The 18,328-nt window shown below is 43.8% G+C and overlaps 1 protein-coding gene across 1 annotated transcript in view; it reads right to left on the minus strand.

Moving 5' to 3' along the window:
• Positions 1-4,714: 4,714 nt before the first annotated feature.
• DNM3 (dynamin 3) overlaps positions 4,715-18,328 on the minus strand; it is a 185,051-nt gene continuing 171,437 nt past the window's right edge. Inside the window, exons 20-21 of the mRNA XM_010582141.1 lie at positions 17,996-18,232; positions 4,715-4,784 (exon numbers count right to left, since the gene is read on the minus strand). Coding sequence (XP_010580443.1) covers positions 4,715-4,784; positions 17,996-18,232 — 307 coding nt within the window. The remainder of the gene's footprint in view (positions 4,785-17,995; positions 18,233-18,328) is intronic.

Below are 18,328 nucleotides of genomic sequence, written 5' to 3' on the forward strand. Positions count from 1 at the left end.
CAGTCTGGCCTTCTGCTCAGCTCTGAATCTCCCCAAAACATGCTTTCCCCAGCAATGAAATGAATACCAGGTACTGCTTGAAAAACATTCATCCATTTCCCAGCAAAACGTCTCTGCAGCACTCCAGCCCCTTGCAGGGCAGCAGGCTGAATGCTTCCCATGGGTTGTATCTGCCCCATCTCCCCTTTTAATGACACCTCCAGTGATCTCAATGAAACACACATCTCTGATAAATCCTCACTGCAGTCCCAACAGAGGTGGAGTACGGCATGCTGAGATGATGCTGTGAGAGACAGAAGACCACTCATGCGCATCCAGAAAGTAATAATAAAAGCCCATCAAGAGTTACAGTTTATTTCAGGTTCAGAAATGCAGCATAACATTTTTACAGCAGGTGTATGTGATGCTTAGTAATGACCATGGTTTCAGGAATCGACTTGCTTGCTCAAAGTTCAACACCAGGAACCATTTACAGATTATGAAACCAAAGGCAGATGTTCAGGCTCATATGAAGTAGGGCATTAACATACAGAGCAAAATTCAGAAAGAAATTAAGCATTTGCTTCTTACAAAAAGAAGTCATCGATTACACCATCCTGGAAAAGTAAAGAGACAGGCAGTAAAGCAAACGGCCGGCAAGACGGGACAAATCATATATCAAGCAAGAGTGGAGGACTGTCTGGACGGGAGGAGCCATCGGTATCAGCTCGCCTGCAGACAAAGCAAGAGGAAAGACAGGCAGAGTAACATTCATTTACACAAGGGAGCTGTTCTGCTAGAGCCCGGGGAGGAGGTTCAATGCCACAGTGGGAGGAACTGTGCCATAAGCACACCAAGAGGTTGGGTGCCTACTCGGTGTCACAGGTGCGAAATAGGTCTGCTTTCAATTCAGGAAGTTTGGACTATTTTAAGACAGAAAGACAGAACTAGCCAGTAATCTCAATATGCTGTATACATGTTGTTTAGTGTACCTGTCTGCGATACAGTATAGTATTTTCTATGTTATGCTTTAACATGAGATGCCATAACCTATAATGTATCTCCTTTAATATAATAAATAATCTACTTTTATGAGGCTTACTCAGAAAGTGCAACAAGATCAGCAATAAAATAAACACACATTAACTATGTACATAAGCCTTTTCATTGAACATACAATCTTTTTAATCCTAACACAAGATCCCTTGAGATTAAAGGCCAAGAGCTATCTACAGCACACGCAAGCTCTTCAACTGTTGGTCAGCCATGACGAAGTGAGGTGGAACATGTTCTCTAGGCAGAAACTCAGGCTTAGCCTAAATGCAATACTAGATGAGCACCCTCCTGAAACTTAGCCACGTACATCACCCAGCTAATTATGCATCTCACGTAAGATCAGAAACCCTGCTGTAGCTTAATGGGAGTCTCCACCACTCCCTGGCAATCTTCTGGGCTTTGCCAGAGGGAATCAAAGAAAGGGAGAGCGACCTGTGCTTCTCAGACACGGGAGTTCAGGCTTAGGTCACCCTGTGTAAGGGTGTCTGCAGAGGGGGCAGTGGCCGGTCCAAGGCAGCCAGTCCCTCTAGCAGATCCACAGGGTGCTTGTCCTGCTGTCCTTCAGGCATGGAGCGAGTTGCTGTCAAGGCTGCTCCTTTGAGAACAAAGGATGGGAGAGACACGACTCGCCAGCATCAGAAGCGAGCGGGATAAACCCGTTCCAGGCGCTGTACAGCAGGAGGAAATGGGCTGAGGTTGGGAAGACACTACTTACTCAGTTGGATGTGGCAATTTCTTGGGAAGCACTTAGCATTTTTCCCAGAAACATCAATTCTATGTAGTTTATTCTGAAAAGCGTATATGCAAGAAGTTAGAGGTAAAGCCATCAAACTCTGGATCTGTGGTCAAGGTTGATTATTAACCTGCACACCTAAAAGTGTTGCATTTAGGGCACAGGGCCAGATTTAGATGTGATCTGAATGAGGATGCAGAGGAAGGGGGGCTGTGCAGCTGTGTCCCATGACTTCAACATTGAGCGCAGAACCAGATGGTGCTGACAGTGGGGCCACAGGCGCCTCACTGCCTCCTCCTCCTCGTCTTTCGGGTAAATCCACCCTTGAGAGCTTCATTTACAATTCAGGATTACTGCTGAGAAATACAGTTTCTTGGGGGGCACAGTTAAGGACAGTGCTGAATTGTTCTCCCTACTTCCTTATGCTTGACAGAAACAGTCATTAAAGTAAATTAAGGACTCTCAAGTACAGAGGATTTAAAAACATGTTTTTAGGCCAGGATCTATGTCATCTAATTGAGGCTCCTAATTTACCGGCATTACCACCCTTGTCTCTGATGCAGCCACACCGGTCTGAATCGCCTTCTGGAGGTGCTGCCTCTTTCCACTGAACAAAGGGGACCTTGGACAACTAAGTCGAGTGCTTGGGGTACAGTGGGATAAACCCAGACCATGGCCTTGCAGTATCACTGAATGAATATCAAAATTTGGGGTTAAAGTGACCTTCTGTGGCTGAAGCGCTAAGCCTGGCTTTCCATCAGCAGGCAGCTGCCAGTCAGTAACGGAGGGTTCTGATAAACTATATACAGGTTTGCTGGGTAGGCAACAGCATGGACTACTATAGCTATTTATAAAAATACATCTAACAGATGCACTGCATGTTACAGCAGAGAGCAATACACAGTGGAAAACTGTGTAGAACACAAGAAAAATCATCAAAATATGTTTTCTTTTTTTGTAGTAAAAATCAATATGACTGTAGTTGGGTTTGCAACCTTTTTTTTTTTCCTTGAAAGCTGATCCTGTGTACTTGGTGTTGGAGATCTGAGCCTGTTCTCCAAACAAACACCGGCCACTTAAGCAGTCTTCTGAGATCACCAAGATGCCGGTGCTCTGACAAACTCCATCTTCACTGTGCTTCAGAATTTGACCTCTAGACTCCCCAGGTGTGTGTCACAAGTATAAGGTTGACAGGAAATTAAAGTTAAGCTAACATACAAATCATGATGCTTTCCCAAGCTCGTCTCTCTTACGCAAGCTGAAACACGATTTGCTTCAGTGGTGAGCACAACTAATCAGCAGTCTGGGAATACTTAATGGGCTAAATCCCCATTTATTGTGGCTCTTTGATTGGATTTTTCCTAAGCATGGGGCTACAGCATACTGGTGCCCTACATGCAGTCTCAATAAATGAATTTATTAGACTGATTATACTGAGGGCCTTTGAAACCACCAATTGCTTTGCCTAGGGATCTGTAACCATAATTGTAATAACAGCAATTAATATTTTCTTAAGAAACAAGGCCAAATTCATCTCTAGTTTAATTCTGTTAACTCAGTAAGTTTGAAGCTATAAGGCTGACACTGACCCTAAGTGTTTAAAGTGAAGTAATGCAGTTAAGACAAAAGGTTTTTATAACGCGTTAATATATAACGTGCAAAACAATAGGCAGAGAGGACCTCTGCAAGTGAGCATCTGCTAAAATAATCCATTGCCAGGATGCACAGCTGAGCACTTCTCAGTACCTAGCTGGAAAAAGTGACCCTAATCCGAGGTGTGCAGGACTTCAAGTGATGCAAAGAGAAAATCTTTATATAGGGGGCATAGTGGAACTTTATTGACTGGTGTGAGCAAATATCTCAAATCCAAACCGGACCCTTAGAAAGCTCAGATGTAAATCTAGGCCATAGCTCTGTGAATTGGCTCACACAGTGGGCAGAGGAGCGGTAGCCCATTCACAGCCGTGCATATATATCTATATCTGTATCTACATCTCCTTCTGTTTCACAAAATGACCAAAAGCAACGCTCGGTGCTCTGGATCCCGCCATGCAGTACATTTATACATATTACATGCAGTCACATACACCCAAGGCTTCCCATGAGTTCAGTGGGAGTGCGAATGTGAGCAAGCACCAGCAGAGGACAAAGCGAGCTGGCACACGCTGCTCTGTCGTGCACCGGCTCTTCCAACCGCTCTTTCGCATCCTTGCTGCAGGGTGAGATGGCTCCACACTGAGCCCTGCAAGCTGGGACACCACAGCCTGGTCGTTACCAACTACCCAACCAACTTTGCATGTCAGCTGCCCAAATGTGGAAATAAAGTAAAACACGCATTATCCCATACACGCCCTTCTTGTTTAACAGCATTCCATAAAAACTAGACTTTGGATAAGGAGAAATTATAGGAGAAGCAGCCAACCAGCAAGCTTCTTACAAGAGAGACATGGAAGTGTGGGGCCTTCAGAAGAGCTTGGTAAGAACTCACATTGGGTTTTTTTGCCCAGTTTAGCCATTAAGAGAGAAAATGGGCGTAACTGTATAATTCCAAACGACAGAAAACCTGAAAGGTACAAATAAAAGCAAGATTCCTTTCAGATAAGAGGAAAAAAAGCAGCAGATCAAATCAACACATGCACAAACACACACAAAGTCAAGCCCTCCATTTGCTGTACAGGACTGTGAGCACAGTTGCCTGGGTGAAGACGTGTCAGTAAGTTAGCTAACATCAGCTATTGCAAAAGGAAAAGTCAAGGCAGCACAGACCTTCCCAAAACATTTAAGACATCATAAACAATGCAGAATGGACAGAGAGTATATCAGTAAAATTGGTTACTTGCCTATAGATGTCCATACATGCGACTATACATTGGTTATTGCAACAGTTATCAAGCAATTTGTTTCCACATATTTGGTTAACAATGAATGACATGCCAGAAGCTTCTTTTAGTCTAACAGGGATGAATCTAACGGACGAATTACAGTGGGCCGAGTAGGTGAAGGAGGTGGTCTTCGACTGGAGAGAAAGAGAGAAGAAACAATAAGCACAAACACTGAGAACGAACCTGGCACCTTTTGCTGTCACTACGTGAACATGCACATGCTCCCAAACACAAGAATCTTCTTTACACATACACTGAAGCATGACAGCCCTAAACATCCACAAGAAGGAAGAAAGTGATGTGTTTGCCACGTGCATACCATGCCTTAGCCCTCTCACGCATCAGATAGCTCTTCGCTCTGGTCCACAGCCTAGGTTTTCTCTGAATGCAGTTACCTTCTTGTGCCACAGAAACCATCAGGGGAGGGTCATTATTCCTGTTTTCTCAGGGGTCGGTCCCAGCCTGGACAGCCTCAGAGCAGTCTTACAGGCACATTTCAGAGTGGCCAGCTGGATTTGGGAAGACAGCCTACAGTGACTTCAGCTGCTGTTTGCAGAAGCAGAGAAACCTCCAGCTTCTTGCACAGTTGGGCCAACTGGATCCATGCCAATGTGCCTGAATTTGAGGCACAAATTTCAGGCTTTATATCAATGGCCAGTTATGAAAATCCCAGCCATGGCTATGGCTTCTGGATTCATTTATTTACCTCTAACGCACTCCTCTATTGACTTCAGTAACTGCTAAGGGAGTCCCAGATTTTTTGGGAGGACTTATGGGTCTTTATTCCCTGATTCAGCACAGGCTCCCATGTACTGCAGACCCCTGCATTTCAATTTGGACCTAGCTAAAACACCCCACCGCTGAGCAAAGCCTGTGCCAGAATCCGAGATGACAATAGCTGTTTGGCCTCCAGCGCCTGCACTAGCTTGGACAGTTCTGTGTGGCACTGCTTCGTGCTGTATAAATGTACCTAAGGGACTGTTCCTCACAGCCAGCCTGCTCCCTTAGCTTGCTACCCAGCACCCTCCAGCAGGGTGTTTTTTCTGCAGTTATTCCAATCCATCTCTTACACAGTGCTTTTGCTCCCCATTTTCTTTAACGGGATGTACCAGCTCTCTCTTTATTCCTTAGCCCAGCCCAGATCACCACGAAAAGTGCATCACTGCTCTAAGAGAAGCATGAACCCCGGGTCTGAAAAAGGTGGGGAGCCGAGGGCTCTTCAGTTCCCATCCAGCTTCAGCAGACTTCATTAATGGCCAAGACAAATTGTACAGCCCTCTCTAACGCTGTCTTCCACCTGTGAAAGTAGGAACTGTTCCTGTCTCTGAAGAAGATTACAAAGGAAACGTGTCTCATTCTGTTAAAGCTAAATAGAAGATGAAAAGAATGTAACAATGTGTTAATCTTTGAACTGGAACATATATATGAGACAAATTCACACTTGACAAAAAAAGTCTTGCTTGGCTCAAAGTGTATCTTGTATGACAATGTTCTCTCTTGGTGAAGAAATGAGAATTTTAATCCCTAACATGCAACAAATACAAAATATGCCAACTGAAGCGTTCAAGTAAATCAACAAGCTAAAAAAATAGGCAAAATATTTCTTCATGGTGTATTTTTCTTACAGAAAAAACGTTACTGTGTTAACTATTGTTTCTTGTGTTGCTCCAGTGTAGGTCTTCTGGACCCGCTTCCAAAATCCGTAGTTTCATAAAGAACCACTTCTAAGGCTCTGCATTTCTGCTGGGTTGCATTAAATTATTCCTTTGTTGAAATGCCTCACATTGCATTGTTTAGCGCTTACTGAAAACATCGTATCATGTGTATACAATTTACAAACAAGGGAAAATGCATACAGCTGTCTTCATATCAAATTTAAAAGGTACAAGCCCAAGCATGCATTTTAATACCAGGTTGAATGCAGCACACTGGATTCAAATAATGTAATTTAGTCAAATTGCTATTAGCCCAGCAGGATCAGAAACTGGAGAGCACAGTGGGAGGATTTCCTGGATGTAATGAGTCAAACCAAACCTGAACCAAAATCAGGTCTGAGCCCCATTTCCTCCTTGAACCAGAGCCGTCATTGTACTCTCTGATCATTATTTTGAATTTTCATTCAAGCCCAGTCCAGACCTGAACAGAAAAATCCCCCAGCAGGCTCTCGTTTCCACTCAGAGTACCCCTCCAAGGAGAAGGTGATACCCCCAAGGGAGGATCCTCTCCGACGAGGAGCCGCTGCCACTGCAAGGGCCTGGGGCGCAGTGCCACGCTGCAGCGTCCCCCCTTGCCCCATGCAGCGTCAGAGCTTTGTTCTCCCTGTGGCACTGCCCAACAGGCAGGTCCGCTGTGAAGAGAACCCTCAGCTCAAGCTCTCCTCCACCACTCCACACTATGAATACCTCCCGTGGAGACACACGCATGTACCTGGGAGGCTCTGCCTACATACACGCGTGTGTGTCTTCCCAACGGGTACGGGCAGGCATGTACATGAGGAATGGGCAGACCTCTCCTTAGCTCCAGCCCCTCTCCTCTGCCCCTTAAGGGTGCTGCCTGGCTCCCGTGCAGTCGCACAGGGCTTCCTTCCAGCTCCTTAACGCAGCGCACCATGACTGGGGGAGTGGGACCTTTACCTGGAGGTCAGAGGTGCCTTTCAAAGGAGTGGCAGGTGTTTTGGAAAAGGCAGCACTTGGGAAAAGACCTGCAAAAGCACCATTCACCTCCGGTCCTGCTGCTGACGCTCTCCCAGCCGTCTCCGATTCCCTGTGCCGGTGACGCAGGAAGAAGGGCCGTGCTCCTGAGTCCCTGGGCAGAGCACAGCGCAGGGAAGAGACCTCGCCTTCGTTAGCTACCAGCACGCAGCATCAACTGGCACGAGCCGAAGCTCAAGTCCCAGTGCAGGAAAGGACAAGCCCTGAAGTTGCCTGTCACTAGATTTCCCCCTCAAGGTGACAAGTCATTATGGGACCATTTTTACACTGCGAGTAGGATTCAGACCTTTTTTTCCACCCTAACAGGAATCTCAACCCCAAAGACAGGAGGAGAGGCCGACCCACATGTCTCTTGCCTCTCCCCCTCCTTTATGCCTGGAGCGGTGGCTGGGAGTGCGAGTGCTCCCCGGGATGGAGGGGTGCAGGAGCCTGGGCACCCAAACCACCACCTTGAGAGAACAGAGCCAGCAACCAGCACTGTGCTGCTCCTTGCAAATGTAGTCCCACCTTCCTCACCGTTCTGGGCATCTCTGAAAAAATGCAGGTCTGAGGGAAGCCTAGCACGATTTCGACACCATCGCTTTCTGAGCAAAGGTTCCATAAATGAGCGCTGCCAGACCCTCTAAATGTGGAGTAACGCGGAGCAAACGGGCAGTAACCTGGAGGGCAGAGCAGCAGAGGGAGCTCCAGCCTGCCCGTGGGCAGGAGTGAGGGAAAACCGGAGAAAAACAACCTCCCCCAGAGCCCTGCTCCGCACTGGCTGCCATGTCAGTGAGTAAATATGTGACTAAGCCCAATTAAATGTTTAGTCTGAGGCCAACGGATGATAGTGGTAGAGACGGCGTGGACCGCGTTTTCTCTGTGTTATCGGAGCGACTCCGACAGCCTGGGGGTGCGTTCGCAGTGCTGAGCTGTTCCCAGGCCCCGAAAAGCTGCTCCTGGTTCATAGAAAGCTCCTTCTTGTAAAAATGTCACTGCTGCGGTAATTCCAATTTGGTTATTGTCTCCAGCATTTCAGCTGGGTTTTCCAGTTTTGGGGGCCGAGTCCCACTGCCTGGCCCCTTTAAGGGGCTGCTCGGTCTGTTGTGTTTTTTTGGTGGTTTTTTTTTTTTTTTTTAAAAAAAAAAAAAAGGGAAACAGTGTTTGTAAAAGTTAGTGCTAAAGGGGCAGGGGATCATAGGTCCCCAGGGTTGAGTAAACGAGTCTGCAGAAAGAATCAGTTCTTCTAACTAGCACACATTAAGCAGACATAAAGAATTTACCAATGAAAATTGTGGACTAAGTATGTATTTAATAACTCCCTGATGTTGCTGCAGAGACTCCTCCTTTGAAGAGCTCAGTGGGGTTTTGAACAGAGGGTAACTTCTACCCCTATGCAAAAACTTTTTAAAAAAGGAAAAGTTTTACATTTATTTTTAACCTAAGCAGCACACCCCATTTTCCCAGTTTTAAAAGAACTCCTAAAAGCTTTAGCTAGGCAAATGCAGAGCAAAAGGAACTAAATAAAGCAAGTCTAGACTTAAAATTCGATCAGAAACATATGGGAAGTCTTCAAGCATTTGCCTTTTGAGAAGTGCTATCACTCCCCACACAGAGTCCACAAAATATGCTTTCAGTAAAGCACGGCTGTAATTACTATGGGAGGCCCCGCTCGAAGAAGATGGCTTCTCTTCTTGGAGCACAGCTAACGTACTTCTAAATAGAGGCTTTCATTTCCACTTACTTTTTACATTCTTGTTTGCTTGTGACCACCAGAGAACACTTGTGGAAGGCATGCACATAACTATATTTTACGATACATCCTATAGATCTGAAATTGTAAACAAAGCCCATTATTCTCTCCCTCTTCCATGATCTTGGTTTCCCTATAATACAGCCCTCTGAGTACCCTGATACGTAACATCGTCTTTGCAGAATTTAACGAGAAAATATTTAAACAAAATCTCTAAGCAGCTTTAAGTCTGACTGCAGGCAAATTTTATTTATGTGACAATACAAATCTGGATGTGTGGCATACAATAAGAGGATAAAAGAGTGACTTACTTCAGGTGAGGAATAAATGTAGTTTCTTATTTGGGTGATTATTTAGAGAGACTAAGTAGCTTGTTCTTGGGATAGTTATAATGCCTTGACTGATTTCTTTATACCTTTTCCTCTTTTTCAGTAAGATCATGAGAGACCCACACAGCTGAGCCTCTATTTTTCCAGGTTCTTTTATCAACCTCCCTAACTTTTATATGGTACCTCTCGACCTCCATCTGCCTCTGGATTTGGAAGAAAATCCAAACCAGAAGTGAAACCACTGTAGCCATCATAGTTGAAGAATAGAGGCAAGACATGGTTTCTAGGCCTCATTAGTTAGTCTACACTCTATGCATACTTAAAATTCTTTCTGGCCTACAGCAGATGCAGCATGGCTACTGTGGAGTCTCCTGAACATCAGCTCAGGAGAAAGGATCTTGAGTGGAAGTGGGAAAACCAAGGGGAGGAAAGGTACTTGATAGTAGTGACACAGGTCATAAGAAAGTAGGAGAAGCAGAAAAAGGATGATGACATTATGAGTAAAGCAGGAATCATGGACAAGAATCAGGAGGAGATGATGATTATGGGAGAAATGAGAAACAGAACTCAGTGGTGATGAAAGGAAAAAATAGCTGGGGAGTGCCTGTCTGAGATGGTCCCTTGCCCCAACGTAATGGTTCAAGAGAGTGAAAATGTCTCAGATTTGTTTCTGTACTCAAAAATGTCATTTTGTCAAACATGAAATGTCTATAGTAAGCATGCCCGCAGGATTGCTATCAGTGGACAAGTCAGGAACGGAAGCACTGAGGCGCACAGCACAGTGTTTGAGGATGCATGCCAGTTCTGAAGTAGCTCTCCAGCTGAACACATATGTATCAGGCTCCACAAATGCATAGAGGGTGTGCTGCAACTGTACTGCCAGATACTTGCACAGCTATACATACAGCTGAACCTCACTATTTCAAATGACCCAGCTGCACTATACTCTGTCAGTGGAAGAATTTTTGTGCTAAGTGTAAGCAAGTTAAAGTTGTTAGATTCTGCAGTTTTATCCGATACCTATTTCTTTTAAGTGAAAGAAACAAAAAAGTAAGAGAAGAATGTGTCCTAGCACCACTACACTGCAGCAATATAAATCTCCATCAATTCAAATGCTAGCACTGCTCCAAAGCATCAGGGTTACTGAGGTTCCACTGTGTCTGATTTAACTTAATACAGATACTCCTTTCAGAGGCAAAGAGGTCCAAAATACGATGCTCCACTAGATTAATTTATTATTTGCAACTCAAGCTATGTTTTCTGTATGACCATCATAAATTAACGTCTATCACACACACATACAAATATGTTTGTATGTTTATGTGGATGTTGCATTTTCGAATTAGTCATTTCAGGGAATTAATGTGTCATACGGAAAACTCAGCTTGAATAAACAAAAAAATTAATTCAATGGAGCGACCAAGACAGACTATTATTCTTAACAAACTGTGTGTTCTTGTTTGCCCTTCAGCAGGGAACATGTCAAGTAAGCAAGCGTGCAACACATTAGTGGAGGACTGTCCTAACCTTTCAGAAACTCTAGGTCAGGATACTCAAGAGGACCAAAACTACCCGTGGAAGAAAAGAGAGTTAGGAGTGCTGAGTGATACATTCAGAATGCTGCTCTACTTTCCTCTGTCCACAGAAGATGACAACAGAAGGGCCACAAAATCAGCAGGAGGAACATCTAATCTTTGCATAGTAGCTCAAGTCTTGTGTACTGGTCTGTGTTTAGCTGTACTGTTCAGCATCAATGTAAATCACATACCCTGTCTTCGAACACCAGATCTACTGCCCACTCTGTTCTTCCTTCCTACTCACCTTTGACCTTTCTCTCTCTCCTCTTTACTTACCTTGCTGCAAGAAAGGGAGCAAACATCCTGGTTGTCACCTCCAGCTGGAGTTGCACCTCTTCTTGTCCATGATGACAACTAACGTGATTATCAGTGTCACTGTTGTTAATGAAGCCATTGAGTGCCCTCATTCACTAGTGATCCAATACAGCTTGCAGGGGACAGGGGAGTTTCAAGAAGAGCCTTTCAAGATGCCTGCAGGTTCAGGAAGTTCAAATTATCACTGCTTTCTCTCTGTTTACTGCCATACATTTTTCTCTTCTAGCATAAGGAAGGCTAGAAATGTACTGCTATTCTGCCGACTCTTTCAGACAAGGCAAGAAATTTCCTGCTAAACACCCTTGCTCTAATCCTGCATAGCCTTCATGGTAACTATTATTAAATGACTCTGTTATGAGATTAAATAATTACTGGGGACAAAACACATCTTCAGGTTCCTGTACTTCCGGCAAACAACATTTGCTATTGTTTGACTCTACTTTCCTTTTTCAAGTTGAGAGACACTAAAAATAAAAACCACTTCCTTCTACTAACAGTATCTTGAGAGAGAAAAGGCTAAGGAAGCAAAAAAAAAAAAAAAAAAAAGCTTTTGCTGAAAATACCTAACAGAATAAATTACTTACTCATTCAGTTCACCAGCTGACACTCCCAAAGCAGGCTTCCACTGTGTTTGAGGACTGCACTCACAACATCACCCTTGTCCCAGAATGACTTCTTTCAACTCTTTTCTGGTTCTGTCTTTTTCTGTCTTCCTCTCTCTTGCATCATTTTTACTTACCCTTCCCCATCACATGGGACCAGTCTACACTAAGAGTAACAAAGAGCTGTTTCCCAGCCTGATCCTCTTTGCTGAACTTTGAATGTAACTTGCAACAGTCCCAATCAAATGGATCTCTCCTAGTTCACCTCATTTCAAAAACAATTTTTTGTTGAATAAAGCGGGAGCAGGTAGCTCAGGAACAATACTAAAGACAATAAAAACTACCTGAGATACAATAAATAAGATCAAACCTTAACTCTGTGTAGAACAAGTGACTCTTCAGACACTTTTGTTCAACTGTCATAGTGTATTACCCATCAGAAAATTCCTAGACCACTGAAGATAGGAAGTGGAGAGCCTGCCTCTGGCTGATGAAAGGAGATGCTGATGGAGGTAGAGTTAGAGTCAATGGCAGCACATATAGTACCTAGGCTGCAATGTGTTTCATTTACTTGATCTTCAGGACAGTCATCTGGAGGAGAGGTATATGAAGGAAGGCAGTGAACAAAATCCTATTGCTAGTCTAGAAGAAAGCCATCCTTTTAGGGGCAGCAATTGGTGAAGCTCCTGGAGCAGAAGTGGAGACCCTCCCGTTTCTCTCATGGCATTACAGTTCAGGCAGCTGAAGAATCAGTCCTGTGCAAATGCCATTCCAAATTTCTCGTAAGATCGGTATTGCAGAATTATAATGAAACCACAAGAGTTGTTGTATTGTGATATTTTACATGTTTTTAAAAACTGCTTTCTGGCCAATTCCTCCAATATTTATAATCATTCAGAATGCTCCTTCTTTCATTGCTTCTGTTAGGACTGAAGCTGCAAGATGACCCCAGGTAAGATGACCAGAATTCCTCAACTGGTTTTGCACATGGCAGTATGGCTACCCCAAGTAGTGTAGCTACCATTTTTAATGGCTGTCACAGCCACTGACACCAGGTTGCTGTTAAGAAAGATTGCCAAATATTGCGTTTTATGGTTTGAAAACTATCTGAAAGACTTAAAAGAAAACAGAAATGCAAGGAGCAGGAGACAGATTTACAAAGGTGCCAGGGAAGGGATAAGTTGGAAAGAAACCAGGACAAGACGGTGAGAAGGAAAGGAGGGAATATGTGGGGGAGACAAATGTACTGGGCAGGAAAACAAGTGAAGGGAGAAGGTGAAAGAGGAAGCAAACAGGATGGTCAAGAAAGGGACAGAGAGGGAAGGGAAGAAAAAAGGTAAAACAAAATAGTGATCAAGGAGCCAGTGGAGGAGGGGGAAAAGCAGAGCTCCTTTCTAAGAGATAAGAGAAAATAAATCAAGTCTCCTGCTTGAAGCAGCCAGCAGCAAAAGGGACGTATTACTGGGCATGCATTTCAACAAGAAATGTAAATTAGACTGGTAACAAATTATACAGGGATGCCTTCCCTCAGGGCAGAAATCACAGAAGGAATAACTGATATTCTCGTAAGTCTTGTGATTTTTGGGGTCCTTGGACAGGCAAGAGTTGGAAACATATTGACTGCGGCAGAGCAGTATCCCCTCCTGCGATGGGCTCTGGCTTTGCATCACCCATGTAGCTGTATATTCTTTTGATCACAGACATGAAATGCAAAATTAAATTCGTTATTCTCAGGCCTTCTCCTTCTCCTGATATTCAGCAGGATTTTGAAATCTCTCCATATAACACTCTTGTCACTTTGCTTGCATGAAACACTCCTAATTGCTGATTACAGTTTTTGAATATAACCTTTACTGAAGATCCGTTCAAAGAGGACAAATGGATGCTACTGCTATGGAGCTGTGCTCTTCTACTTGGGTGTTCAGATTGTGATCATCCAACTCAGCAAGCAAATGCTTTAGGGTGGGCACTTATTCATCCTGCCAGAAGAGTTTGATGCAATGGCTATTTGATTATTATTTATATTCCATTTAAAAATATAGTAGTAAGCTTTTAAGGCTTCAAGGTCAAACTTTCAGCAGAGAGGAGATTCCCAGGCTAAGGCAGGATAACCCTTCTGGCCTTATATGCCTGTGCACTATGACGGATTTTAATCAGAGGATCACGTACGATTTTTGCAAGGGATCCCCTTATCATTCAATGCACAGAGTTAGACATTACATTAAATCTTTCCAAAGAACTCTAATCCATAAAAATCCATCACAGAAAACTTACTTCATGGTTGACACTTGACAATCAAAGAGCTGAGTACAGAGCCTGTGGACCAGGAAACGTCAGGCAGCGATGCTTTCCGCAGCGCTTCTGACTTTGCCTGGAAATTTCTGATTGTAATTACTGTCAAGTATAAGTACTTTTTTGTGTCAGCTTGGCAGAAATACGTAATGATGGCTTACAACATATATTAGTTACAAACACAACAGGTCATGTAATTAGCCTCAGTGGCATAATAAAACGTAGCTGCATAGCAGCCATCACCCCTTCCATGCTGCCTGGCTGTGGGTTGAAGTAAACTGTAGGGAGAGTATGGAACTCTTCATGAACAGCACAACATGAATTCTCTCCCCACTGCTTGCCTCACATGTGAAGACCACCCTCAGCACCCAGGGATCAAGCACCAGCATGCCTGAGGGTGAGACACAAGTGCTGGAGAGCATTTATGTTCCTGCCTGCTTGAGTGGATGGTCCAGCCCTACAAGACCCCTGTTTAACCAGGTCCCAGGGTTCCACATTGAGTGGGTTCATGTATGTTTTGATGGCAAAGTGAGTAACAATCTCCAGTGCTTCTTTGGGAAAGCCTTCATGAATCCACAGGAGCATTGCAGAGCAGGACACCGAGAGAAAAGGGAAGCACCCTCCCACTCCCACTAACACCATGGGCTCTGCTGCCCAGAGAAGAACATTTCCAATTCAATTGTTTTCCTTGTGGCAAAGCTGAGGTTCCCATTCAGGACATTTAAAAGCCATAAATCAAAGCATCCACAGTAGAACTAAAATTGGTCAAGATCAGGCTTTCCAAACAGGCAGGTAAACACACATCATGGTAAGCTAAAGTGGCTAAAGTGGCCTGCTTAAAGCCATCTTACCAAAGTGAGCGCACAGCTGCATTTTCTTTCAAAATACTACTGCAGCCTTTTCAGAGAGAGGGGGAATAATCTAAATTCTGGCAGCGGGGAATATTTCACAAATCGTATATGCTTTGGCATCAAGCCCTTAAAGCCAGGGGCCTTTACTCACAGGCTTTGCTGGGAGAGATCCACCCACCTCAAGTGGGATTAATTAAGAGAGGCATGTATCATGCAAATAGTTTCTGTTTCCTTACAGAAATATTCAGAGCACATAACCCAAAACAGCTTTAGAATCAGAGCGGAGCAAGGAAGAAAATTATTTCCTGCTCCACTAACCCTTTTCCTTTCCCTGTACAGTAAGCAAGGAAGAGTGAGAAAATGCCGAGAGCTCACCATTTCTGTACAATTCCTTTGATTAAATGCTAATAGTGTTGAGGAAAAAAAGGATTTTTTTAAAGGCAGGGCCTGTATCTCAATGTAAGGTGCCCAATTCTCCAAACCAAACATGTGCTCAGCTGCTGGTTGGAAAAAGACAGTCCAAGTCTTACTCCTGAAAATAATCTTTTTATCTTAAGGCAGAACAGGAGAAAATAGAAAGCATATATTTCTTCAGCATATCAGGATTTTCAGCTCCCTGTGACAGGGTCTGGAACTAAAAGCTCCCTTGGAAAGCTAGATGAACTTTAAAAATTCAACTTTCTTCTCAGGACGCTAAACTATTTCCTTAGATATGGGGGATCCTGACACTTCAAGGAATCACTGCAGAAAATGGTGGTAGAGTGGTCAGAGCAGAGCGCCCCAGTTCAAAACTAAGTCACAGAGAACGCTCAAGTTTCCACAAGAACTCTTCCTCAAAACTATTTTTTTTTCCCTTTTAATATCTCAGACCCATTTTCTGAGTCAATTTCCTATGATCCTGCAAAGGCTGTTATTAAAACCAGACCAAGCGTAGCAGAAATTCCAAGGCTCAAAAGAAACATTTAATAGGCATGGGAGCCGGCCACACTGTCCCCCTCAGGTGATTTCCCCTGCAGCCCCTTCCCTGGGATTTCCTCTCTCGGAGTTTAGTCAGCAGGAGAAACCTGAAGTTTCAGCAAAACGGCAAACCCTTCCTTCATTCTTAAGCAGCTGAGATTTTTTTATGTCTGAGGCTTTCATAGCTCTAAAAAAGACATCTAGGATCCAGTCCAGAAGATGTGTATTGCAGATATTTTTTCCACAAAAATGTCAGGCAGTTGTACATTCAATTATATATCCAGCTACAGCATTTTTAAAACACTGACCTCCTTTATCAGCCACTGCTTTGCATGCCACCAGTGGCAGTCCCAAATTGAGTTGTTTGCAGGCTGCTTACCCAAGTGTCTTTTATATGCTAGAAAATTCTTTTCTGGTCTCCATCCCATCTATCACTTTAGCATCAAAAAGATTATCATCAGACATGCTCTTGGCAAGCCACCTCAGGAAAGCAACGTTCATGCAAAATCACAGCCAGGCAGGACAAAGGAGACATGCTCATTTGCAAGGCAAGGTGAGAGATGCCAGGGAGCTATGGTTCTCTCCAGTAGTACAACTGACAAAACACTGGACCTCGTTTCTGTATCTAGCATGTGAGTTATCCTCTGATGGCACAGAGGAAGCACTGGGACCAGTGCCCTGCAGCTCAGTCCCAGGCTCTCCCAAGCGAGGGACTTATTCCATTTCAGTGTGAAGTTTAGTACCCAGAAAGGCAACTCTAGGTTTCTCCCCAGCGGTCCTACTGCGAGCTATGGGATGCCCACTACAATGAAAGAGTGCATTTCATGGTTGGGCACTGATGCAACAATGCTGTTTCATAGCAAAATATACTTCATTCCTTTGATATACCTCATTTATTTATTTTCCATATTATAAAGGGTAATTATGTTAGAAACTGAGCCTCAAATTTAAGTTACTGACAACTACAACAGATCTCACCTATTTAAAAGAAAGTTTTTCTCTAAAGGTTCTCTTCTCAATTGCCATTTCTAAAATTGAAAATGTGCACATTTTCTTTTTGTTTCTATTTAACTGGCATTTTTTTGCAAACTGTGACTAATTGTAACGTAACAGTTAATTTATTAAAAATGGAGAAAGCCCTTTGTTCCAACATTGCCTAATCTGCCCATGCCTCTCATAATTTAGAAAGTTACCGAAGCCCTTGGAATCAGAGGCTTTCATATATATATATATATATATATATATAAAAGTGATTACGTGTATTATGTCATTGTGAAAATAAACATTAAGGACATTTTATTCATATAACTTATATTAAAAAAGCAGTTAATGCCACACAAAATTATAAAATATGCAAAGTTACTTTTAAAAGTACTGATAAATGCAAAGCCCTGGGAAGGAAAGGAAACGATGTGGTCATGAAAATCCTGTTCCTTAACTAATCGTTTTGTACCATATGACCTACGCTGTTAGACAACTATGGACTGTTTTCAATTGGCTGTAAATTATTTGCCTTGTGGAATAAAAATCAGACTCCTATCAGTTTGTTCCACTGGTTCTACAAGGATTGTTCTTGTTCTCTCCCAGAAGAGCCATTACTTCTTCTGGGGAGGACTCAGTTGCAGAAGTGAGGAGTTGTACCCCTGCCCCTCTTCTGGTGGAGGGGTAGATGACTCCTCTCTCTGTGAACCCCTATGTGGACACAACACAACCAGAACAGGGGTTCTTAATCTCGTGTCTTCAAACTGACTGTTTGGGTTTTTTTCCATGAAAAAACTTCCTATCTTTTCAGAAGGTCATATTTGTGCTAAAAATTGGTTCCTCAAAACACCTCTGACTCTCTGCAGGGAATGCCCAATTTTGGTTTGTTACAAGACTTCCTCAACAGCAGTGCTCGACTTTCCGACACAGTGCAGAATCTGTCTGTTATGCTAGAGGGAGAGAACCATGCCCACCCCCAGGAAGATTAGACATCTTACCTTGGGACGCTGGGAGGAGCCCGCGTTGGCCGTGAGGGAACCTGGGGAGGTCCTCCAAGGGCTTCACCGCCACTCGGAAACAGAGGCAGGGGTCCTGGGCGGAACGGGACCGGGGGAGCACCCGACTGAGGGCCTGGGGATGGGATTGCAGGAGCGGGTCCTCGGCCAGGTAAAGGTCTGGTTGGGGGATTGTTTAATGTAGGCCTCCTCTGAGTTGAGGGACTTGGAGGAGGTGATCTGGTGAAATATCAGAGATTTAAGAAGTTCAGTAAGGTGGGGTTTGGGGTTCTGTTTGTTTCTTTTTTTATTATTTTTAAACAGATATTAAAACCT

The sequence above is a fragment of the Haliaeetus leucocephalus genome, unplaced genomic scaffold, assembly GCF_000737465.1.
Source record: "Haliaeetus leucocephalus isolate CR32 unplaced genomic scaffold, Haliaeetus_leucocephalus-4.0 Scaffold76, whole genome shotgun sequence".
NCBI classification, from domain to species: domain Eukaryota; kingdom Metazoa; phylum Chordata; class Aves; order Accipitriformes; family Accipitridae; genus Haliaeetus; species Haliaeetus leucocephalus.